Source organism: Apis laboriosa, unplaced genomic scaffold (genome assembly GCF_014066325.1).
Source record: "Apis laboriosa isolate Shangri-la unplaced genomic scaffold, ASM1406632v1 scaffold13_cov153, whole genome shotgun sequence".
Taxonomy (NCBI): Eukaryota; Metazoa; Arthropoda; class Insecta; order Hymenoptera; family Apidae; genus Apis; species Apis laboriosa.
This window is the reverse complement of record NW_025221370.1, coordinates 964070-989625: the sequence shown is the minus strand read 5'-3', so window position 1 is coordinate 989625 and position 25556 is coordinate 964070. Positions and strand designations below refer to the sequence as shown.

The window sequence follows — 25556 nt, the reverse complement described above, 5'->3', positions numbered from 1 at the left end:
TTCCGAACTCGAAGTTCGGAATAAAGAGAACAATTTCTTTTTCTTTGTCCTATAAACGCATGGTTCCACAAAGGAACTATTCGGTGAAACATTGGAATAATACATCTCCGTGAAGTTCGAGGTCCCTTTGTTCGTACCTACGTACCTTCCACGAAAAGGAAATATCCTTCGGGATTTTTGGCCAGTATACGAAGCGCCTTTATCGTCATTTCGGCCAGTGACGGGTCACCGCTTCCGTTCGTGTTTCGATCAACGTCGAAGTCCATATGGGAATAGGAGAACAACCCTGGAATGATTGAACAATATGAAATCACCGATTTCCCATTATTGGAGTAAAATTTTTCTCCATTCGTTCCCCTTTGTGAACGAATTTGAATATTTAATACAATTTCTTTTCCGATGTTAATTTTCTAGAATAATATTAATAGGTTTCAGTTTTAATAGTGAATGCAAGTGAAATGTTCTTTTCTTTTTTTTTTTTTTTTATTTCTCAATAAAAACGCGCAATTTCACGCAACTGTTAATTGTCAGCCAATAATTTGCTTATTAGACAATCTTGGGAGAGGGAATCAACAGTTCTGATCAATAGGCCAAGTGTAATCTCATATTCAAACGTTACGTCGTTCATAATTAGGGCGGACTAACTAGCAGCTAACTACATCGAAGCATTAATCGCGCGAGATCGATAATTATCTAAAGGTACAATGCACAATAATCTTAATTATTCCTGAACAATTTGTATTGTTTTTTTTTTTTTTTTTTTTTTTTTTNTTTTTTTTTTTTTTTTTTTTTTTTTTTTTCGTATTTCGACTCGATTCGTAATTGAATCGTAAAAACTTTCATCGTATGTACAACTTTCTTTCTATCGCCCGAACGATATGAAATGAATAATATCAAATATTGGAAGAAAGAAAATTTAATTGAATTTTTTTTTTAAAATGAACCGTTTCAACGTAACGATGTAACGAAAACTATCACTTTTCAGTGATTGAGAATAAAACGATTTCTCGATTTGATAAATCGCTTTTTCCTCTCCTTATTGGAAATACGGGAAACGTAGAAACATATTTTCATTCGTTACCCAACAGATGGTTCACTTTCCGTGGATCGACGCTCTCGAACTGCTCCTTGTTAGCCACGTATTTCGCGGCCACGTTCCGCAACCGATGGTTCCTCGACCATTCCTCGATCAGATTCCTTCCGTCCAATCGTCTTCCTTCCTTATCCGGCTCTTCCGGATCCTGGATCACTTTCGGCACGAAATGACGTCTACCTCCGCCGAGTATCACCTACGATCGACCATGATTCATTAGCATATATTTTATCCCAAATATTATTTCTCGCGATACATTTCATTCGCTTTTTTTTTTTATTAAGATATTACTTGTGAAAACTTGTTAATTTTTCTTTTTGTAATTAATTTAAACGAATATTGTTTATTTAAATCGATTTAAAGTTTTCAATATACAATTAATACGATTATTGCTGGCAACGTATTTCGAAAAATAATTTATCTTACTCTTTAAAACGCTTTTTCATTTATTTCGATACGTTTACTATTTTTTACATCCTTGCTTTCTCTTGAAAGAACATTCTTGACCACTTATCTCATTCTACTTTTTTTAACAATATCTTTGCAATCGATTGAATTATCGGACTATAAAATAAAAAATAATTTCAACGATATTTTGTTCTCTTTATTTCTTAATGGATTACGAAAACGAAATCTTTTAAAATTTTGAACGATTATTAATAATCATCGTGATATATGGAGGTATAATTATAACGTGTTAAGTATATTAACATATTTGAACACAATATTCAGCTACACTTTTCAGTGATTGAGAATAAAATCGGCAATCTAATCGTGGTTATAGCTTGCGTTATAACTCGCCTCGGATTTCCTTCAATAATCGGATTTAAATTTCAATTTAACGAGATTAACATCGGTCGAAACTTTGATCCACGATTTTCATTTTCGAATCTTTTATTTTCGTACGTTCCGTTTCTTTGGACGCGCGTGTTTGTGTTCCATCAGAGAACGTGATCCCAAAAGCAATTTTGTAGAATTTCAAAGTCAACCGAAAAGGAATAGTCTTCTCGTTCATCCGTAAAATTTTCCATTTCGGTGATTACAGCTTTTTTTTTTTTTCTTCTTTTATTTTTTATTTTTGTTTCACGGATAGCTTGGAACAGAAAGTCACATATAAAAAGGATTACGAGCACGCGACCTACATTGCACGCTTTTTATATTTTAATATCGCCAATGAAAGACACGTAGAATATGTTATGCGATATTTTTGTTTTTGTTTTTCTTTTTTTTTTTCAGAATATCATATTGTTTTGGATTGAATAGTTCCTCGTATTATTTGTCGATATTAAAAATGAATTTAATCGAATTTAATATAGAATAGAGATATTTCTCGTTCGTTGTAAAATATTCTTATCCTTTAACCGATCGAAATGTTTTCTTATTTCGACGCATTTTTTTTCGAATTTTCGTAAGAGTTTCGATTTATAGTTATAATTTACCCATGCTTTCCCATTTCGTTCACGTTTCTTTTTATAACAGATTAAAATGCACATATTTCGACACAAGGTATACGTTATATGTTAAATTCAAATAAGTAATTAACAAGAAATTGTTACGTTTCGTTTTCCGTGAACGATTTGAAATGTTAATTACTCTCGGTATGATTTCGAAAATTAAAAGGTTGATCGAAATTCTGTTTTCCCGGATAAACAATTAAAATTACGGATGTTAATTAACCCGATGGAACATCGAAATTTGACCTTATATATAATATATCATTTCGAAACTGTTTAATTACCGGGGAATAGATATTGAATTTTCAAAATTTTACCGGTCACTCGTCACCAAAGATATCGCGTTCGAAATATTTCGCAAGATAAATTTTATTTCCGATTCTCCTAATAAATCCTGGAATTCATTGGGAAAGTCATCCCCGCGGACTTTTAATTCCCCTTCTGTCCGACCAACAAACTCTCTCTCTCTCTCTCTCTCTCTCTCTCCGACTAAGCAGACTTTAACGAGAACGGAAAGTTTTGCATAGAAGTTCCGTATAAAAGCTCTGATCTCTCGAACCAACTTTTTTCAACCATTTACGTCGCCACAAAAACATCGTTCGGGGTCTTCCACTCGCCTACCCTGAATCCCAACTTCCTCGTCGATCGAACCACCGATTCTTCCGGCTAAGGTCGTCTCGCCATCTTCTTCTTTCGAAAGTTCGCGGGATTCGTAACGTTATCGCGATTTTAACGAAGTTTCGAGAGTTAACTTCATATTCGGATACAGTTCGATTCGAAGGGAAGATCTTTCGAAAGGATTTCGAGAGAAACGATACGAGGACGAAGAGATTTTTAGAAATTGATTTTGCATAAAGTTAAGAAAAGAGTAGCTAGAGATAAGGGAAACCGTCCTCCTTATTTAAGATGGTTTAGATGGCTCGATCGATGAATAAAGTTTCGTTCAATTTTCGACTCGAGAAGCAACGTTTCGAACGTTGTGTCTCTGTACAATCTTGCGAAAACGTGATAACGATTGCGTGACGCGCGACGACGAAAACTAAATTTTCTCAAATTCTCGAGATCCTCGAGTTTACACGGACGCGCATGAAATCCTCAAAATGGGATTATAAACTCGATGTGCAGCTCGTGGAAATGCGATTAGAGAAGAGAAGAAGGTAAATTCTTAACGCGATAAACATAGTCCAAGAACGATAAAACTACTCGATTTGGGAACTGACATAATTTGCACGCGTATTCCTCGTGATGAGATCGAGCTTGGAGTTGTTGGAAATCTTCGAGATTTCTGAAATCTTGAACAATTATCCTCGTACGTATCTAACGAAATTCAACAGCAGAGAGTGCACATCGCTTCGTCACATTTTTCTCAAATTCAAATTGACAGATTAGAAATCTTTTTATTACCGCTGTTCCAATAGTAATAAAAATTATTAGTCGAACGTTGTGCATTTCGCGATTTACGAAATCTATTTTGCCGCAGAGAGAAGAATTTGAACGCACTCGACTCGTTTCGTTTCATGGGATCGATGCGGCGCGTAAAACGTCGCCGATAAATCGCGGAGTGGAAAGCTCGGGTTGTTGCTTTTCCGAAATCTCTTTCCTCCTCTCTCTTTACTCCCAACGACACCCGCTTTAATCCCCGGCATTTTTAACGTTCCTTCTCCCTCTGTATATAATATTCTCGAATTTTTGAACGAGGGCCGATTTTCGCGCGCCGAATATGCGAAATCGAATTCGTACGATTCAATGTAACGAAAGATATCATAAATTTTAAATCGAGTTACTCGAATATAACGTTCTATAATATTTTTTCTATGTATATACATATATATCGATATTTTTATCTATATCATTTCCTTCTTTCGAAAAATGATAAGAGATTATACTATTAATTTTCCAACGACGATTCAACTCGTCTTGGATAATCTTGATTACGTAACTTGTTTTTCGAAGAAGAAGAAGAAGAAGGAGAAGAAAAATCGTATTAACGAGAAAAAAATGAAATAATCGTTGAATCGTATATTGTTAGTTTAAATAAATAAATATATATATATGAACAACAACGATCTAATAATTTGTATTTTCAATTAAGAGAGAAGTTCAATCCGATTATATTTTTCTAAATAAAGAGACACTTTTACCTCGGATGCAAGGATATATTAAATACCATATTAAGCGCGCACGTTGAATTATTCATGGCAAGTACATGTTTGGCCAACTTTCAATATCGGACGGTTTACGGTTCGTTGATTATTGAATTATGATTAAATCATAATTTATATCATCAAGCTTGCACAGAACTGCGCTGCTTTTCCGAACCGAAAATCAAAATCATATCCTTCTTCCATTATATACCTTAATCCATTTTCTCCCTAAAAGAAAAAGAAAATAAAAGAAAAGAAGAAAAGAAGAAGAAGCTTCGGATGGTGTACAAATTGGAAACGATTTCACGTCCCACATTCACCCACTTCGTCGTATCGAAAGCTTAAAGGGAAAGAGAGCGCGATCGTTAGAAATTTCCGGTTTTCTTCGAATTCGTTCGATCCCTTCCGAGTTACAGCAGGAATCGCGACGATTCCTCGAGGAAATCTTTCCACGTATCCACGAACGGCGATAAAAACGACGTAGAAGAGGGAGGGGGGAGAGAGGCCGATGGATTAACCGGGATAAGAGTTGAAGAAAAGTTTCGTGGGTTCGAGTCGAAATACGTAATCCCCGTACGTTGATGTTACGGCCTGGCTCATCCTCGAGCAGCTGACGCGCGATGTCCTTGCACGATGTTCGTGCAGCAGGTGGCACTTTGCCGTCGTCCTCCCAGTAACGGCTGGCTGCGTGGGCGTAAAGGGCCGCCGGTGTCGCGTGCGTCACCCTCGTCGTCGTAACCAATCCTGTCGATTTGCCTGGAAAAAAAGAAGAAAGAAGAGAGGTGGATTTTTCGTTGAAAAAAAAATTCTTTTAAAAATTCTCTCTTTCCGTAGCCGTAGGGAATAATCGGATCGAGGGAGGGAGGGGATCGTCCGACGAATTGAACGAGCATCTGCTTCCTCGCCATTAAACCCTAATACGCGTTTCATCCGTATAATTACCGTCTCTTTCGTGGAACGACACCCTCGTCCTGTATAATTAAAAATGAATTTAACGTTAAAAATGAGATGTAAAGAGAAAAAAATCGTTAAGATCCCTTAATATAAAAACCGCAATTCTTTGCAATTCTCCCGTTTCCTCCTCGCGAGTGAAAGGAAAACGTGAACGAATAATAATCGATCGGGGATGCGAAGGATACGAAGAAAGAGATATGGATAAAAACCATTCGGATCGACAAGTTTTTCACTTCTCGTTTCCAGCGGGGGAGACACGATTTTCCAAATGAATTCCAGCAACGTCATTGATGGATACCGTACCATTCGAGAACGAGAGATTGTTTCAATAATTAAGCGGATATTCCCAAGGAACTTCTTAACCGTCTTCGCACAACGACAATCACCATCCACGTTTCTTCCATCCGTTGGATGGAAGTTAACGGATCGAGTTTGCCGTTACGCGGGGATCGATGTTCCATCGGGAATTGGCAATCACGGAGCGGGACGTTTAATCGGCTCGAGCAGCGTCTCGATCCGTCGATACACGGGCCCTTCATCAAATCCTCGCTCTTGACCCTTTGATCTTGGCATCTCGGTCTTCAATTACCATTTAACTATGACCTCTCCGTGGATCCGTGGAGATTGGGAAATTGTTAACGGATACGCACTTGTATATGCAAGGATGTATGCACGCACTCGAAAGCAAAACTCTTCGGGCGATTGTCCTTCGAAAGTAATTTCTCGTTTAGAGCGGATTTTTTAAAAATGCATCCTATTCGGTCGGATGGTCGTTCGTTGATTCGTGAATGGAAAAAACTGCGAAATTTCTTCGCACGATCCGATTTTTAAAGGTTTTTTTTTTTTTCTTTCTTTCTTTCGTTCTAAACGGAAGAATTTCATTTTCATTTTTTTTTTCTTCTTCCTATTTTTTTAGATCACGTTCGTTGTTCGAGGAAGAAAGAAATCGAGGAAGGAAAGTTTAAAAACGCGGTAGGATATTAAGTTTGGAGATTGTTTTTGACCGCCAACTTAATTTGTTCAACCTGGACGATACTTCCGGTTTTCTCCTCTCCCTCCCCCCCCTTTTTCTCTTTTCTTCCCCTTGCAATTTGAACTTTCTTTCGAAAACTCTACATTCGTTTCTTTCACCTAAGCAATTTCCGCTTGCCTCTCGTTCCATTACCGTAAACGTTGGCGTGACGTTGGCCGAAAATAGAAAAATGTACTGAAGCCCGAACTTGGGCGAAAATTGCAAACGCCTTTGCGCCTCGGAGCTCTCGACTCTCATTCTTGATCATGTCGACAATTATCGGTCGACAAAACGGATAGAAAAACGGATCGTTTAAGAGAATCGTTCTTTCCTCTTGTTTCTATCAAAAAGATATTTCGTTTTTTTTTTTTTTTTTCATCTCGAGACAAAATATATCCTCCGTTAAATTACTTGAGAATGAAGAAATTCCATGTTTTAAATTCTCGACGTAGATGTAGATCTCGAGATTCTCGATAAAGGAACAAAAAAGAAAAAAGAAAAAAAGAAGAAGAAGAAGAAGAAGAAGGCCATTGAACAGCGTAAACAGGCGTCGTTTTTCCGCATGCGTCGTTTACCCCCGTAAAAGGAGGCATCAAGCGTGGTTTAAAGCGTGGGATCCGCGCCTCGATGGCGATAAGATGAGGCACGATTTACATATAAACACTGGCAGCGAGACGTTCGCATGCAAATTAAAATAAAGCTACGATTGAATCCCTCGAGGTGGAAATTGTCGCGGAGCAACGACGACGCACGGTGTAGAGCGGAGCGGATTTCACTTTTCCTCTTTTAAGCGAAAACAATTGTCAATTCACCGTTTGAACCGGTCGGGTAAGAAACAATTTCGCGACACGAGACGCGTGTCTCGAATACTTGAAACGAGAGACATTTCAGAGATTTGCAAAATGGTTAACGGAAAACGGAAGCTGGTGTACCGCGGGAAAGGTGAAAAGGCTTTTCTCGGGCATACTTCGACTTCCGGAAATGAGCTGCTCTTCTTTGAGCTATCTCGATCTGGAAACGTATCTCGAATTTTCAACGCGATTGTATTATTATAATTTTAAATGCCGAAACAAAATTAATCGACCAAAGTGTAGAAAGGTAGTAAGTGACATTTATCTTTTGTTAGAATCTAATATTTTTATAATATAAATTTATGAAAAAAATTTATTAAAACAAGAAACATCAATTATCAATCTTATCCATATTATATCTTTATCATATATCCATTCTTTATGTGATAAAGAATTATTATATGATAAAGAAAGCAATAATAATGGCAATTCAATGATAATAATAATAATAAGAATGATAATACTTAAAGAGGAAACTTTTTTTGAAAACGCACTTTGTTTTATATTCACTTTGTTCGATAAGTAAATCTGCTCTTCTAGAAATAATATGCTAACTACGTTAATTAGGGAGAGAAAATTGAAGATTCTCGTGATTATTCTCTAATAATTATTCTCTATAATTTTTACGCGAAAACGCGTAATAATAGAAGAAAAAAGAAAAAGGAAGAAAAAAAAAAAAGCAAATGCAGCATCCGCTGATTCGCAAAATGGCTGCAAGCGCTGCAATAAGAAAAATTATTGACGTGACAAGGATGAAGATGACGGAAAGTACGCTTCTCTTTAAACGACAAATATCTCGAGAATGGAGGGAATGATCGTACGAAAATAAAAAAAAAAAACCTCTTGTCAAGAGAAAGATTCGAAATTTAACTCGATCATAATCATTTTTGGAAAGATATTAATTTTCAAAGTTTCGGTGAATTTAATATTCGCGTATCTAGAAATTTTAGTCTAAATCTAGCGAAGATCTCTTCTGAAGATCGTTCAAAGCGTATTCGACTTCCTCAAGAAAAGACTTCTTTTCTCTCTCTCTCTCTCTCTCTCTCCGCGACTTTTCATCTTATCAAACGGGTTTTCTAGCGACATTATGTTTCGCGGCGAAAGTGTGCCGTTCCATCTGCGAAATTGTTCTTTATGGGTGCCGAAAAAAAAGAGACATGGTCGAAGAAAGGGACGGGAAAAACATGGAGCGGAAAGATACGTCACGTGATTCTAAACGAGATTAGTGCTGGAATCTTCGCGTAATATTTAACATAGTCAAAACATAGTCGCGTCGAGGAAGATAAAATAAAATCGATAAACGAAGATAAAGGAAAAAATAAAATCTCGAATAAATTTTCCGCTTCTCGAGATAATCAATGATTATATCGTTGTCCTTTTCATTGTTCGCGCCGTAAATCCTAAATGACAATTGATCGACACTCGTCGCCTTGGCGAGTGAATTATCAGAGAATGGTAGAGAAATTAGTCAGCCGTCATCGGATAAAGTTCATTTGTCGACTCTCCCTCGTAACCGGAAACTCGACTCGGATGAATTTGCAAATTTTAGATCGTGTTAGGAAACACGGTAAATCCCTCGTTTGAACAGCGCACAACTTCTGCTGGAAAATTCGTCCCGTTACGAACAAAAGTGGCCCAGCACCAAAATCGATATTCCGTTTAACGGAATGCATAATCGATTCAATTAGTCTCGCGCTAATTATTTGTCGAGACTTCGATCCGATAAAGCTATTCCACCCTTGTTATTCTCCCGTGTCGCGGATAGTGGCCGAATACGCGTTAATTAACGACATATCGATATCATCGGGAATCCATTTTTTTTGTTCTATTTTTTTTTTTTTTTTTTTTTTTTTTTTTTTTTTTTTTTTTTTTTTTTTTTTTTTAGGAAGAGGAGGAAGAGGAATTTGTATTCGCGATATTCGCGGTATTCGTGACGTTTATGCATCGCGAAAAAAAAATTATCGTTTCGTTTGATTATCCCGTTTATCGATTCGATGCTATTTGCAAAATATGATAAATGATCGAAAAGTGAGAGTGATTTTTAAAACAGAAGATTAGAAGAAAGAAAGAAAAATATTATCGCGGATATTTGAATTATATTATATAAGTATTATTGGAAATTAATTTCAATAAAATCTTCTATTTTTTTATTGGTCGATGGTGAATATTTTGTAATCAAGGGGAAAATAAATATTTGCAAGTTTGCAATTATATTACGATTATTACATTTGCTGAATCGGGTTTGTAATTAGAATAAATACGATCGGGAATTCAAATGTAAAATGTATAAATACAGCGAACGAAATATCCTCGTCAGCGTTTCGATTATTACTACTATTTATTTTCGTGATTACATTATACATCAAATTATCGTTTATCTGGAAAACTTACCGCCGTAATATCGGAGATGAATACAGCGTTAATAACTTTAATAACTTTAACACCATCGCGTGTTAATTTTCTATAATTTATAGAGCGTAATATAATTATCTGTCGTATCCTAATTATGATGAAACAATCGTCGGAAGATTTCGCTCGAAATAGGTGCGCTTCAATTTAATTCTTCCAACATGATTGTTCGCAATTATTTACAATTTGTACAAACACGATAATCGTTCAAGTATTTATTTATCGAGGTATCTTCTCTTCGACGAAAACGTGAAAGATAATTCAACCTGTGTCCTTCTCCGTTATCTTCCCACGTGTTTCTTGTGAATTAAAAAACCCAAGCTCTTTTTTATCTCTCGAACAACGCGCATATATATATATCGGTGGCCGGTGTTGTTGCGCAGCCGCGTGAAGGCACGGTCGAATGCGCAGACAATAATTGTAAATTGACAAATTGCGGCGGTAAAGAGGGCAGAAAGCGGGATCGTGTTGGTTACGGGGAGGGGGGAGAGGCGTGTCAACGGCAAACGGCGCGCGATTAATCAACGAGGCAATTCATCTTAATAATCGAGCTAAGGCAGCCTGCAGCTTTCATACTCGCAACGTAGGCGCAGTCAGACGTACGAGGTTTTGGCTATACGCGCGACGTGTTTATTACTGATCTCGATGTACATGACCCGTGTGCACCCATGTTGTTACATAGTATATATAAGCCCATTGCTTTCGCGGTGACTGATTTAACCGGCCGACTCGTTTTCAGTCGACTCGCGCTATCTTAATATCTCATCGTCACGCGAAATATATATCGTGATATATATATATATATTTTGGGCTTGGATATCTCTCGGTTCTTCGATTATTTATTAGTTTGAACATTTCACGAGTCTTGTCATTCCGACGATTTAATAAAAATCGCATTAACGAAGATACATTTTACTTTCGCGTTCCAAGTGGAAAGTAAACATTTATAGCGTTATATTTCGTACGTAACATCGCACAAAGAGTATTGCGAACGGCGGTTAATGTAACTAACGATCTTGTTGACATCTTGTTTATGTAGATATTCGGTAAACGTTTATCATTGAAATAATTCTTGATAAGTTGATATTTAAAGAATTTGAGTTGTTAAATAATTTCAGCAAACGTTTCATATATGGAACGTCATCTCTCTAGACTCTATATTTCCAAATTTATTGGTACTTACATTCGAATTTTTTGTGCTATTATATTGTAAAACTTATCTTATCGAACGAATCGTATTAAATTGTATTATATTAAGATGATAAAACGGATAACGATCGTAAATGATATCCAGGTAAAAATGGAAAAATCCAGGTTAAAATATTAATTAATATCGAATCGTGTATTTTTATAAATAGCTTTTCGTCAAAGAATTTCAATTTGTATATTTTGTGAAAAGATTAGAAGAAGTATCTTCCGAATTGTGAAATGTACATAGAGAAGATTTGTTCGCGCAACGTAAAAATTATAGAAATATTGTAATGTTATTGTTTGGAATTTTATATGGATTATAGAGATGAAAAATTTCAGTGTGTGCAATATCGTGGAACAGAGAAAATAGATTGCATATTTTTGAATATTTCAAACTGTTCGATGGTGAATAACTTATACAACTCGAATAAACTTATATCATATAAAAGAACGTATAAAAAAATTCTGCATATTATTAAATTAAGCTTCCTTTATTTTTATTTTCTCTAATATGCATTATAATTACTCGTTCATAAAAATTTTCTCAATGTTCAGATTTTAATTAATTTCTATTATACGTATCGATACAAATCTAAATTAAAACTACAGAAAATTATAATCAAATATTATAAAAATAAAATACAAAAGCTGCACGATGACCATAATCATACATACGTAGCCATTGTAAAACCATTGTTATAATATTTTTTTCCCCCGTTATACATCGGAAATTCTAAATTCAGAAATTCAGAAAATAGCTGGCATGTTTAAACGATGAGATCGATCGGCATGTTTCATTATCATCGTTAAAAACACGACATCGATACCATTAGTATTCATCGCGAGACTAGTCAAAGAACCGTGATGAAACCGAACGTGTCTCTATAGGAAATTGAAATTATCGAACGGAGCTCCGAGCGAATTCTTAGCGTGCATCGATACGAGAGTAATAAACCAACCGATGAAAGATCCTTATTTACGAGCCACATTACGATTCGAATAAACGAACACGGTGCTTGTTGTCCAAATTAATTCATTCATTTTCGAAAATGATTCGATGACACGGACATGGAGAATCTAGTGGAAAACACTGTCGTTCACTGTGGTGGAAACAAGTCTCGCGGAAAAGAATGCGGATCTCTGATTGGTTAATTCGGAAGAAAATTTTCACGCGCCTAGTCAATCAACGATCTGTAATCTACAAACCTCGATGCATCAGCGTAGGCATAGAATTCTAACGTGATCGATATAATATAAAAATTTGTTTATTTGTAATATGCTCAAGTTAATTACGATTCGTAACGATAGTTTAATTTATAAATGTAATTTTGTATACGAATAAGCTAAACGTATTATATATATATATATATTTTAATATTATATCAAAATATTTAATAGTTTCGAAGATATTTCAATCTTAATTTTAATCAAAATAATTTTTACGATCTTGAATATTGGAATTATTATAGCTCTTCAGCTCTTAAATTAGAAATTAGAATCTTTTCGAAAGTCGCTATCTTTCAATTCTAATCCACTAGCGTGGATCCTCGTCGTTCGTTTTTGAAGGCATTTACCAAAAATGCCGTTCCTCTCCTCCTCCTCCTCCCAATCCCAGCGATAAAACTGGATTTTCGAGCCGCCGTAATGTCTAACCCGGGGAAAATGGAAAATCGAGATCGGCTAAAAGCACTATTCTGTATGGTTGACACCGAAACTTGATCGTAGCGCAATATGACGATCTCCCGATTGCAGCATCTCCCCCTAGTATATCCCTTGATATTCGTGCATGGGCGCCAGAGAAATTCTGTTAATTGCTCGATACCATTCTAATGAGACCAGATTATATACCGGATGGTCCATCGGGAACCATCGTAGCTCGATGCCTTATGATTTTCAACGGATATCGCGATCCTCTTACCCTTTCCACCTTCCACCCTTGAATCCGATCGAAAAAATCACTATGAAAAATTCGACTCGAAACTTTCTCGATTCTTTGGAAATTACAATAACAATTTTTTGCCAAGTTTTTTTTTTCCAAAGTGAAATCAAGAGACGGGAATTATCAAAACGCGAAACTCGATGAAACGCGCGATTCCTGAATTTTTATTTTAGGCCATCTCCCTATCAAATTTCGCTCTCGATCAAATTTTTGTTATTTCATTAATGAACGCGGTCGGTATTTTATTTTATTTGCGATTTCAAACATATATATCGTAACGAATTGCGAAAGCGGTTCAACTTTTTTTTTTGTTTGTTTTTTTTTTTTTNTTTTTTTTTTTTTTTTTTTTTTTTTTAATTCGAAACAGCCGGTGCTTGTAACGTTCAAATTCGAGCTCGTTTCATTGTTACCTGAAGTCTGTTCTACGAGCGGTCCGAATTGCACAGCGGTTAGAATTTATGCTCGAAAATTCGCTTTTCGTCCCGGGATATTCGACACGGAATGGCACGTGGAAAAATAACGTACGGATCTTATGATCGTGCCGCTGCCGCGATTACATTGTCGCGGCTCGGTATATCGCATTAACGATATAATTTCGCGCGTAATTTTTATATATTTTGCACGGGAAATGTGAAGCGGGGAATGGTTGGAAAATGGAGCAGTTTCAGCGTGGAAATTTTGCAAACGTAAACAATAATTAGAGCATCGTGCTCGTTTCGTGAATAACATTCAATTATTTATTTCAAGAGTATAGATAGAGAATATATTCTTTAATTTAGAAAAAAATATTTATACGTTTTTGTAGATGGAGAAGAAAAATTTTTCTTCGAGATTTCTAGATCTCTCTAAGTAATTTTCTCCAAGTAATTTGTTATCGATAGAATACAAATTGTAATAAAACAAAGGATATAATTTTTTCGTATTTATTTATCTGTTTAATATTAAAAAAAAAAAAGAATTATATATATAACGGATAAAGCAAATTTTATATCGAAACAAAATCGATGATAAAATCTATTGTTTATCGGTAATAATTACTTCTTGATAAATATTCATTCTCAAGATACACATATCTCAAGGATTATACACGAATGGAAAATGAAGAAAAAAAAAACAAAAATTAATATTTCCAACAATAACCATTTCACGATAAATTAACGACGAAGCGAAATGGTAAAATAAAATAAAAACGAGAGGTCGAAAAAACGCGGCGGAAGAATGTAAACGAAAAAGAAGGAAAAAACAAAGTAAAAAAAGAAAAAAAGAGGAGGCAAAAAGGATGAATTGGCAACGAATCGACGCGAGCAATTAAGTTCGGATTGATCGGGAGATAGGAATCGATTATGTAATCCTTTGCATTAGTTGTTGACGTTCGAATATTTACCCTGCTCCTGCGCCCAATTGATAAGGGACGGTACACGGGCATCAAAACTGGAATAGCAGTTCTCGAAGCGTGCAGAGGAGTCCAGGCCAACAGTCTCGTAATTGGCTTTAACCCCGCAGAGTAATGCCGTCGCGCATGCTGACGACTCCCCGACTTGGGCATCCATGTTGTAAGTCTGGAAACGAACGAAAATGGAAGATGTAGTTTAATCACAGTTCCAGACATTCGCTACGAACGAAAGGATTATTGCTTTCGTAAAATGGCCAAGGAGGAGCTCTATTCTTTCGATAGAATACAATCCCGTTTGAACTGAACGATTACGATTACAATACGATTACGTGACACAATAGTTGGATCAACGAGATTATCAGTTCGGAAAATATCTTCGCGTTTCAATTTCCATTTCAAATATTACGATATATATTTTTTTTTTATCTTACGTATATATTTTGCATTCCTTGATGAAAATCTGATCATCGTTTGTCGACAAACTGTAGAAAGCGCGAATTTAAATAAAATAAAAGTTGGTTATTTCCTTTTAAATTGTAAATATCTTTCTTATTTAAAATTAAATTTATCTATCTATTTCGTTAAAATTCGCGGTATCTTATCTCTTATCTTTTAAAGCTGATATATATAACCGTGCACACTCGAATATGAGTTTCACTGTGAGTTTCACACAGTGATTTACATTCGATATTGTGAAAAACGAAAGTGTGAAAAACGATTTGAAAAAATGAACAAAATAACTCAAATTACGCACAATATACTTTTAGGAAGATCGAATGTAAATGTTGAAGAAATATTTTCCTCTCTTAACGGTGTGAAATCGTTTAACACGGAAGAATACGACGAAGTAGACAGTGTGATAATCGGTAATAAATTGAAGTGAGTAAATATTTTCGATATTGATTATAATCGTTTCGTTGGTGAATGATATCGTGATCGTTCGGCCTCTCCCTTCGATTTTCATCGCGATCAACGTTGAAATAGTCGCGGGGGGGGAGGGGGAGGGAGGGAGGTCAATTTTCAATTTCGTTCCATTTTCTATTTGCGCGAGGGAAACTCTGGGTATAACGGTGAAACGGTTGAAAAGTAAAGAGAAAGCTCTCTTCCAGTGGACACGCACGAGCGGGAACGTATATATATATCTACACTTACGAGGAGTTGAGATATCGATAACCTTTGATGAAAAGTGACTCGAACTCGAGGGAGGAGCGAGCGAGCCAGCCGTCAATGGCGCGATAAACGAAGGGACGTAATATCTCGTGATGACCTAACTCTCTTACGTTATAACTCTCGCGTATGAAAGTGAAATACGCGAACACGAAATATGCATATTTACGAGAATTAACATTTCTATGGTGAAATTAAATTTTACGAGCGCTGCTGTCTGCTTGTAGCGCTCCGAAATGTTGAAGATCGCCTATTGAAGATTTCCCTATTGAAGCCCTATAATTTGCCTCTTGAATTTAATTTTTACAATTTTGATCGGCACACGTTCGAGAGAAAATATCAGAGAATGGGTTTACGCGAGTGTATATATATATATAAATATATCGTGATAATTTTTGCAAATATTGAAGATAACGGTTTATCAGGAGACTTAAAGAAAAAAAAAAAAAAAGACTACGAAAACACTTAAAGCGTATCGATTTTCGTTTCTAAATATGTATTTTATCGATCGCCAGGCGAGCAATAGGGAACGCAATTAGAAATTTCTCTCTCTTCCTTCTTTCTTCGATATTCATTTATCATAGAAAAAAATCTCGGTATAAACAGAGATTGGGATTCTAAAATTTCGTTCGCTCGAACGGACGGGAACCGCGTTTAAAATTCGCAAAGAGGCGGTAAAGCTCTTTAAATCGGATGAGCCTCTCGTTAAATTAACCAACGTACCCCTTCAAAACCCGAATCGCGATGGTGAAGAAAAAAAGTTTCGGCCCGATTAAAACGAAATCGACATCGTCCCTCGTTCCCAGCCGCAATTTGCACTCTTGCTCCTCTTACATCCCAATTGGTCAGAGGATCGTTATAATCGTTGTTCGGGGGGGGGGGGATTTATATCCGGCGTGTCAGCGGAGAGAAATAAGAGAGGATGAAGTGGAGGGTGGAGGGGGGAGGATTAGTATTCGGTGCAAATTGTTTTCAAATTCAAAGGAAACGCGACGAACCGCTATAATGGCCGGTAACTCGTCTCTCTGTTCCCGATGAACATTTGTTTGGTAATGAGCGGCAGATCCATGGCCGCATTTATGACTAGTTTGTAAGCGCCAAGCTTTGTGCGTGTGCCCGTCGTAAAAGCGCGTCTACATTCACCGTTCGGAAAAAAGGAGTTTCTTTCGAAACAGAAAGAGAAATCTCGAACTGTTTAAAAAGCACGATCCGGCAACGTCGTCGCGTCGCGTCGTGTTTTCCGCTTTCCTCTTCATCGTCCGTTCTTTTGTCGTTTCGCCGCGCCGCTTTTTACGTCCGCTTTGCTCGCTGTTTCGCCGAACGATGCGCTTTTACACCTTTTACACCCGGAAATTGACGAGTGTTTAATCGTTGATAAAAATCCTGAGGATTATTTATAAGATGTTGTAAATGTCTAACAATTTATAGTTTATAGATTCTATTCCTCTAAATGTGAATAATAGTATTACGAAAGCAAAACAAACATGATACAAGAGATCAAGGAAAAACGAATGATTCATATTCGAGGTAAGTAAGATATAAGTTGTACATCTTCCAATCTTGGAAATGGATTCTTTTCATCGTAATACTGATATTTGAGGAATAATTAAGATTTTATCCGACGATAATGTTTTTCCTGCTAATATGTGCATATGTCATCGTGAATCGCGATTGAATTACAAGGAGATGTAGTGGATTTATTTGTTGCTATCTCCTATTGGAAATCGGGTTTGATATTTGGAAGATAACTTACAATTCCGTGGAATGTTTGTCACTAGATAATTATCGTAATTGTAATCGTTTTAACTCGAACAAATTAATTTTTCTAATTTTAACAATGACATTTAACGGAAAATTTGGGGAAAGTGTTGTAATGTTAATTCGATAACGTTTCCTTTTCAATTCATCATTGTAAATTAAGAGGGTTGTTAGGTTCGAGTTAGTTACATCGTAATACATAATAACATAATTTATAATGAATTTACGATAACTTTTTGATCCCAATACGTGTACGTTATAAGAGCTCCTTAATTGTTGTGACAAGTACTTTATACTTGTAAAGTTTGATATATTATACGTAAGTAGTTTATGATACGATAGAATATTCAACATACCAAGAATTAAGTAAATTATCGAGGAAATTCTCACATCATTCTTTTTTTCCTCGTATAATTGAATTTGTACATGATGGAGCAAATAATTTTCAAAAAATATCTATACATTCTAAAATTATAAAAAAAAAAAAATACGAATAGAAGATAAGTCAGAAATTATTAATAAAACAGCCAAATATAAAGCTAGCATGAATATGTGCAAATTCATAAGATAATATTATTTTTAAAAGATTGACAGCATAATTAAATGGAAAAAACTAATAAGATCTATATATACAAACTACAATAATATCCATTTCTTTTTTAAAACCATTCTCCAAATTCTGCATGCACGTTCGAATTGCTAGTTACGCTTGCCAGAACTTTATCTCAAGTACACGTTGCACTCCCTTAAGAGGATTCAGCCGTAGACATAGACGATCAGCCACACTGACGCATACACACGTATACGCACTCAATTCAAACAAAGCTTTTGACGCACGCATGCACCCACGCACGCACGCACGCACACATTCAGAGTTCTAAGTTCCAAATATCACAACCGCGCTCCTCTCTTAAGCTACGCTATTGCTCGTCTAAATTATAAACTCACGTTGCGAGTCACGATCATAATTATCGATTTAAAAATTGATACCATATATAAAATGATAAAAGCAACAACAACAATTCAGACAAGAATTCTCATGAAAAATTTCTTCTGCCCGAATTATATATCGAAAAACTTGTATCTCGCGCAAAGAAAAAAACTCCATCCTTTGAACTGATCAAAAGTTTCGTTCCAACAACGATTTCTCGTACACTGGATCCGTGTCTCCTATTATGGTGTGTTATTCGGTGTATAGGCGCGAAAATGCCCCCTTCCCCGAAAGCAGCCGGCCTCGTTTGATTGGCTCTTCTCACGTGCACGCGTTCACGAGGGGAGGAGGTACGAAGGACGACGTGGTTCCGCGATAAAACGAAAGGAGGGGAGGCCGTTACTGCGAGTTCTTTAACCTGGGATCGCGATCCAAGTTGAAATTAAATCGAGCGTCGGATGGATCCCTCTCGCTCCCCACCGCGACTCTTCGATTCCCAAGACGCCGTTCCCAAGATTTTCCGTTCGCGGCGTGCACTCACCACGTACGTGAGCGGAAACTGCGAAACAGTGTAATGCAGTTGGGAAAAGGGGAGAGAAGGAGGGCGAGACTCTCGCGACGGATTATACGCGATCGTGCCTTTTCGTTTCGGAGAGAAGCGCAAAACTTGCCATTCGAGACCAAGAATTAGAAGCTCGAACGCTTTCGCTCTACGAGTGCGCGTTCTAAAACTTTGTTCCCTCAAACGTTTCTTGGAGAATCACAGATTTAAAAATTAGAGAAAAAGTTACTTCGAGTAATCTATTGATATAAGAAATAACATTTATTCTCGTAGCTGTTACAGTTGGTTCTACAATAAATTATGGAGGTAAATTTATTCCTTGAGCTATTAAATTTTTTGCCCATCACTGGTAATAAAGACGTCGAACAAGGAACGTTTGAATAAGGGAACGACAAGTGGAGAAAAAACAATAGCGAGCCACGATATTTTAATCGTTAAATTTGTCCGCACGGCGTTGCCTCGTGGCAAACGAGGAGCTCCTTCTCTCGGCCCCTCTTCCCTCTTCCCAGGATTCAAAATTTTACGAGGGGACATAAAAAGCGGTGAACACCGTCGTCGACACCGAAACTGCGGATACACAGTTTTCGTTACGGTTTCGTCTTCGTTGTTTATTTTCCCCTGTTTTCTCCCCTTCCCTCCTCCTTTTTTTCGCCCTCTCCCATTTTTACCGCGCGTATCGATCGGCCGTGTCCGGAAACAGGGAAATTTCGGCGGCGGGTCGAAAAATATATCGTTCGAGTTATATTGCGAAAGGTTGCTGCGAATTCACGAGTATACAATGGAATAAAACAGTGAGTGGGAAAGAAAGGGTTTTCGAGAGTGGCGCGTAATTCGGCGTGTAATTGATCCTGCATTAGATAGATTGGAAGCGCGAGTACAAAAAAGAACGAATATCGAGTTTACATTGGAGATATGAATCCTCCTCCTCCTCTCTCCCCTCCTCCCGATTATAAATATCGCCGGTTCGAGAACGAAACGAGAAATTGTGTCGAAGCTATAATCGAGTGGATAAATTGTTTTCGCGCGAAATACGAACGAGAATTCTCCACGTTGAAATATCGCGCAACCGCGCCGGAGGGAAATTTGAAAAAGTGAATTATACACGATGATTGGAAAACGCGATGCGAATTCGATATACCGGAGGAGGACGGGTTGAAAAGGGATTAGTTGAAGTAACGTAATGCCTTTTTTAGATAGAAACTTTTAATTTCAAAATTTTATCATGCCGGTTATAATCATGTTGTTGTTATTGTTGTTGTTGTTATTATTATTATTTAATAGCTTTCATCGGCCAATTGATTAATTTAACTCGATGTTTTGATATAGACATAAAAAGACAAAATACGTGGATCCAAATATAGAAGTGTATAAGATGAATCACAAACGAAGAGGTATAGCGTTAATTTTCAATAACGTAAAGATATATCCAGCAAGAAATAATGCGGAGGAATGTTCGAGGAATCTGTCGCAAACGTTACAAATGATGGGCTTTGACGTACAACTCATCGTCAACGTAACGTTACAAGTGTTAATAGAAAAATTGAAGGATGGTAAGTATTCTAAAATTAATAAATCGATCAAATTTCTTTTCTCGATATCGCATAAGATGAAAAATGAACAAACATAATATTATGTACGTTCTTAACCCGAATTACATCGTTTTCCAAATTTCGGTTTCTGTATAATATCTGCGATACGATAAGCGGAAGTATCACAAGTGTAAAATACGAGTCGCTCGTTTATCGCAAAGAAAAAAATAATATTTTTCTCAAACAAGAAGCATTCGGTTTTTCCCTGCTCCCTCATCCCAGGGGGGTAACAAACGTGTGACAGGTTTTAAAAATGAAAACGAAAAATTGGACGGGCAATTAGCAATTGGCCGCGCATCGTGGCCCGGTGAAATTGCGTGAAAATCATTCGCAAAATTACGATAAATTCCGACCGATTGTTTCCGCTTCCAATTTTTTTTTTTTTTTTTTTTAATTTGAAGTAACGCACAGCGGAATACAACACTGAACGAAATAACGCGATTTTGGCTACAAACTGCGTTATATACACAACGCGGGGGACGGATTTTAATCATTTTTCCGCTCGTTAAACAGCGACCGGTCCACAGATAGCAGCCAAAGACGGATAATACGCGAAATAATTTATTTCGAGCGTGACTCGTTAACAAATCTATTATTTGAGTATATCGAGAAAAAGTGATTTCACTTCGATTCCATTCTAAATTTGCAACCCCTAACGATCGAATCATTTTATCGCAAGATAATTCGATCACCTTTAATCTCTCGTTCCGTTTGAGAATAATTTTGTTTCGAACACGGCAATTATTTTAAACAAGAAAAGACCCCCGAACAGAGAGCGATTCGATCCGATTATATAAATCGAACCTCGACAGATTCAGGGACGAGGCCTGAAAATTCGAAACTCGTCGCCGGATATCCTTAAATTCCCGCCCTCGTCGCGAGAATTGCAACACGCGCGTAAAATTCCCGGGGCAGAGTGGGGTTTTGGCAAACGTTTTTGGAAACGCTTTGGCCAACAAATGGTCGGTAAACCGTCGATGGGCGAAAAGTAGGATGGAAGGGAGGAATGCCGTGGCTGTCCATGAAAAGTCACCATCGTCGCGAGAACCATATTCCCTCGATTTCGATCCATTCTTTCCTCTATTTATCGTTGATCCATTCAAATATTGACACAATAGCCGTCACCGTCGCGTTCGACGTGCATTTATCAAAAACTTTTGTCGACCTCGAACAAAGATGTTCTTGCATCGTCGGGCAAGCGTGAAGCTCCGTAAATCGTCCGCCTTCTTCCGAATCATCCGCGACAACCGTTTCTCGACACCTTTTTCGTTTATGAACACCTTTCCAGATTATTATCGCCGAGAGTGGTGAATTTCAATGAATCCAGGTTTCTCTACCGTGTAACGTGAATCGAGGGAAACAGTCGGCGAGCGATAGCTTCCCGAATTAATATAATTGTTAATTAATCATAAAGGGAACGTATCGACATAATGCTTTTGGAAAAGAGTCTTAAATTGCGCTCGTCGAACAACGACGATGAGCGGTTTATGATGAAAGAAAGAAGGAAGAGATAGGAAAAAGTTCAAAGAGAGATGCTCTCATTAATTTCGGATAACAAAGATGTTGGAAAGAAGTTTGGCAATCTATGAAGGAAGATTCAATTTCTTGGCGTTATTGGAATACGAAGTGAAATTTGGAGTCGAGAGTTGAAAAATATAATACGAATAAATTTTTATAGTTGGATTTGATACACGATCAGTGATTAACACGCAATTGGGCATAAATTTTTACCCCAAACACCCTCTTTAAATCAAGCATTCGTATCGATTCTCGTTATTCTCGATATTCCCGGACATTTGTTGGAATATTTATTATCGAAAATGCAGTTGAAAAATGGAATTAAGTTTATTATGGTCGCAAAAATGTCCGCGGGTACTTGTGAAAATAAAACTTTTCGAAAATCGTATTTTCTGAAACGATAATTGCATTGCATTCGTAATCTCTTTTTTGCGACTCTTTGTGCAAAGTCAATGGAAAGAGGGAGCATCGTTTAAATGATAATAGGGAAGCAATACTGTTAATAACGGATAGATAACGAAATGAATTAAATTCGATTTTTCGCGACGTACTCGCGAATAATATATCGTCCGGCAATATTGAAATTATCGATAGAAATTGTTATCAGTAATACAATCGCGTTTGCCGGATAATATTGATATTTGATCGAGTGATGTTTTGACACCGTTAAACTTGTTGTCGCGTTCGAATCGATTTGTATTGAAAAAATTAAAAAGTACTCGGACACGCTATCGTAAATAAAATAATACGAATGAATGGAAAAGAGAGTGGGAAAACGCGGGCCGTTAAGGGTATAAAATCAGTTTCCCTGCTTGGATCTTTAGCAAAAAAAAAGAAATACCCGAATTTTTACGTCTCCCTTACGACGCAGATTTCAAATAAAATTCGTGCCGCGCGCAAAGAGAATGGTGAAACAGTCTGTTTACACGAGACTTTCGCGTCGCTTTCCACTCGTAAAGCCTTCCCTTACATTCCAATTTACATGTACTTCGCGTGTAAAAAGTATCCGCTCCCTCGATTTTTCCTCCTATCAAAATACACGAATTTCGAATAAAATTTGCATCTCTGACGATCCTCGAATAACTATTTCTTTCCATTAACGAAAACCACGTGTTTAAATGAATTCCGTTTGTACTTCTTAATTCCTTACGAACTCCTCTCCTCTCCTCGCTTATTTTATATTCAAAAACTTATCGATCGACAATTTGTCCCGTCCTCTATATATATATATATACATTTTGTAAGGAAAAATATATATCCTTTTATTTATTCGCTAGTGGATGTAAGAAAAGTTTTTCTTTTTTAGATATAAAAGAACCTTTTGAAATATATTAGAAAAATGTAATGCACGTTATATATATATATAAAACTAACGCGAGTGAAGAATAATCTCTGAAACGTATCTTTGATCCGGGACCATATTCAAGTTTTGTTCGACCATTTCCTCTTCAACAAACTCCCCCCCAAATCGATAGACTAGTGGTCAAACATCTCGATTCGAGACCTCTTTGTCCGGAAAAATTGTCGTACAAAGGCTGGGATGTCCGCCACCGCCCTATCAATGATTCTCGCCCGTAACTCTTTGTCGAAAGAGTATCGCGAGGGGAGAGAAGAAAGGGACGTTCCTATCGTTCTATCCCTCCGATGGACGAACGTTACGAGAAGTTGCACAAACATTTTACAACGAGACGGGCTCATTAAGCTTCCCCTCGCCGACAAATATAGGAGCGCGCGGAGTGAAAAGTCGGATGATCGCGGAACTTCGCAACGAAGGGAGCAAAGTTTTCGTAACATCGTCGGCCTCCGATTCGTCGAGATACATAATTCTTATTCTTTCTCTGTCTGCTTCTTTCTTTCGTCATTTTTACGAGAAGGAATTTCCCTTTCTTTTCTAGTACGCATCGTTCGATCCACTTCGTGTTTATCCTCAAAGAACAAAAAAATGGGAAATTCGTGGAGGTTGTTGGCTATGGAAAAATATTATCTCGAATTGGACGAAACGTTGACGCCGATTTTCCTTTTTTTTTTTTTTTTCACGCGATTTCATCGACGACTGAAAGTTCCATTTCCACGAGACGGAACGGACTTTCAATTATTCCGTGTGATTGCAGTTATCGGGAAATTTTTCGGCCGGGGGAGGGGGGTGTCGACAGGTGTTTTGTAAACGGCATGTAATTAAACGGCTTTAATGATCGTTGTTTTATTCGATCGCGCGCGCGTTACCAGGAGGGATCCGACCGAATGAAACATTCCAACCGTTTACACGATGTCGCGCGAAATGCCAACTGCCGGATAAATACCGGCACATTTCGGGATATTAATCCATTCCCAGGTTGATCTACAGTTAAATGAAAATGATCGAGAATCCACATTTCGGTTCATTTTCACTTTTTTTTTTATATTATATCCTTTTATATTATAGTATAATACAGTTGATTCCTCGATCTAATCTCGATGATAAAATCTAAACTTGTTTTAAATATTATAAGAGCCAGTTAGAGGGATTTTTCTCACCGATTTTTCTTGATAATCTTTGCGTTTAGCAGCTCTATAATCCATTACAAGGCGATAAGTTTCGTAAAGGGAATCGTGGGGATGATGAGGGTATATATAGAAGCGGGTATATTGTTGATCACTTATGTCATGATGATTTAGGCGTGACATTGGCTCAAGTTTAGCATAGCTGATACCTCGATTGAAACGTCAACGTTGAAAGGGCACGCAATTACCAAAGATAATACGTATCGCCGTAACGTTGATTGAACATTTTGTAAGGAAAAATATATATCCTTTTATTTATTCGCTAGTGGATGTAAGAAAAGTTTTTTTTTTTTTTTAGATATAAAAGAACTTTTTGAAATATATTAGAAAAATGTAATGCACGTAATCTGGATCGATAAAATAATCGGTAAAAAATTCTTGCACTTTTTTGAATACTACCTTTCAATGCTAACCATTGAATTCATTTGTGATATATCTGATTAATCAATTCGAGCAGGTTATTCCCGCTTTATAAGGGAAAAAAAATGTTTAAATTCCTGTATATCGAAATCCAATAAAAAAGGGGGTTTTGAAAATGTATCTCGTACGATGCTGAAATTTTATAATTTCTATAGTTAATGAGATAAAATTTTAAGATGAAACAATGGGAAAATGTATTGAGATCATTATTTTTAATCATGATTACATTTCATTCAATTCTGTACGCATTTATTAGTACCTATATTTTAATAAATTTAAAACGTATTTAAATAACAAAATAATGAATAATATTTTAAAACATATTTTTTTTTTTTAATAACGTACCCTTCCTCCTATCGAATTATTTTAATATTATCTGCTAGAATTTCATTTCACATAGAATATAATAAATATAATAATACGAAATTGAAGGTAATATTAAATTAAAATTGTTGGAAATTTTAACTGATATCGTTATATTTGAACAACTTTACACGTTTTTTCTTATACCTCTTATATTTCTTATATTTCGATATTGTTTTTTTTTTAATTTCCCTTAAAAAACAACAATTATTTTTTACCAGTATCTATTACAATATATAGATATTATTATGAAATTCCGCATGAAAT

The 25556-nt window shown here is 36.6% G+C and overlaps 2 protein-coding genes across 6 annotated transcripts in view; one reads left to right on the top strand and one right to left on the bottom strand.

Moving 5' to 3' along the window:
• Positions 1–25556, bottom strand: part of LOC122720915 (alkaline phosphatase-like) — a 183390-nt gene that overhangs the window by 36944 nt on the left and 120890 nt on the right. For 3 of the 5 annotated variants that reach the window (XM_043948002.1, XM_043948003.1, XM_043948006.1), the window contains exons 3-6: positions 14432–14606; positions 5269–5447; positions 1082–1289; positions 146–286 (exon numbers count right to left, since the gene is read on the bottom strand). In XM_043948002.1, the coding sequence (XP_043803937.1) occupies positions 146–286; positions 1082–1289; positions 5269–5447; positions 14432–14606 (703 nt within the window). Of the gene's footprint in view, positions 1–145; positions 287–1081; positions 1290–5268; positions 5448–14431; positions 14607–14871; positions 15013–18313; positions 18346–25556 lie in introns of those variants that run through there. The other 2 variants (XM_043948004.1, XM_043948005.1) reach the window with 2 other exon arrangements.
• Positions 15111–25556, top strand: part of LOC122720916 (caspase-1-like) — a 28808-nt gene continuing 18362 nt past the window's right edge. Inside the window, exons 1-2 of the mRNA XM_043948008.1 lie at positions 15111–15319; positions 20185–20408. Of these exons, the coding sequence (XP_043803943.1) occupies positions 15168–15319; positions 20185–20408 (376 nt within the window). The 5' untranslated portion in view covers positions 15111–15167. The remainder of the gene's footprint in view (positions 15320–20184; positions 20409–25556) is intronic.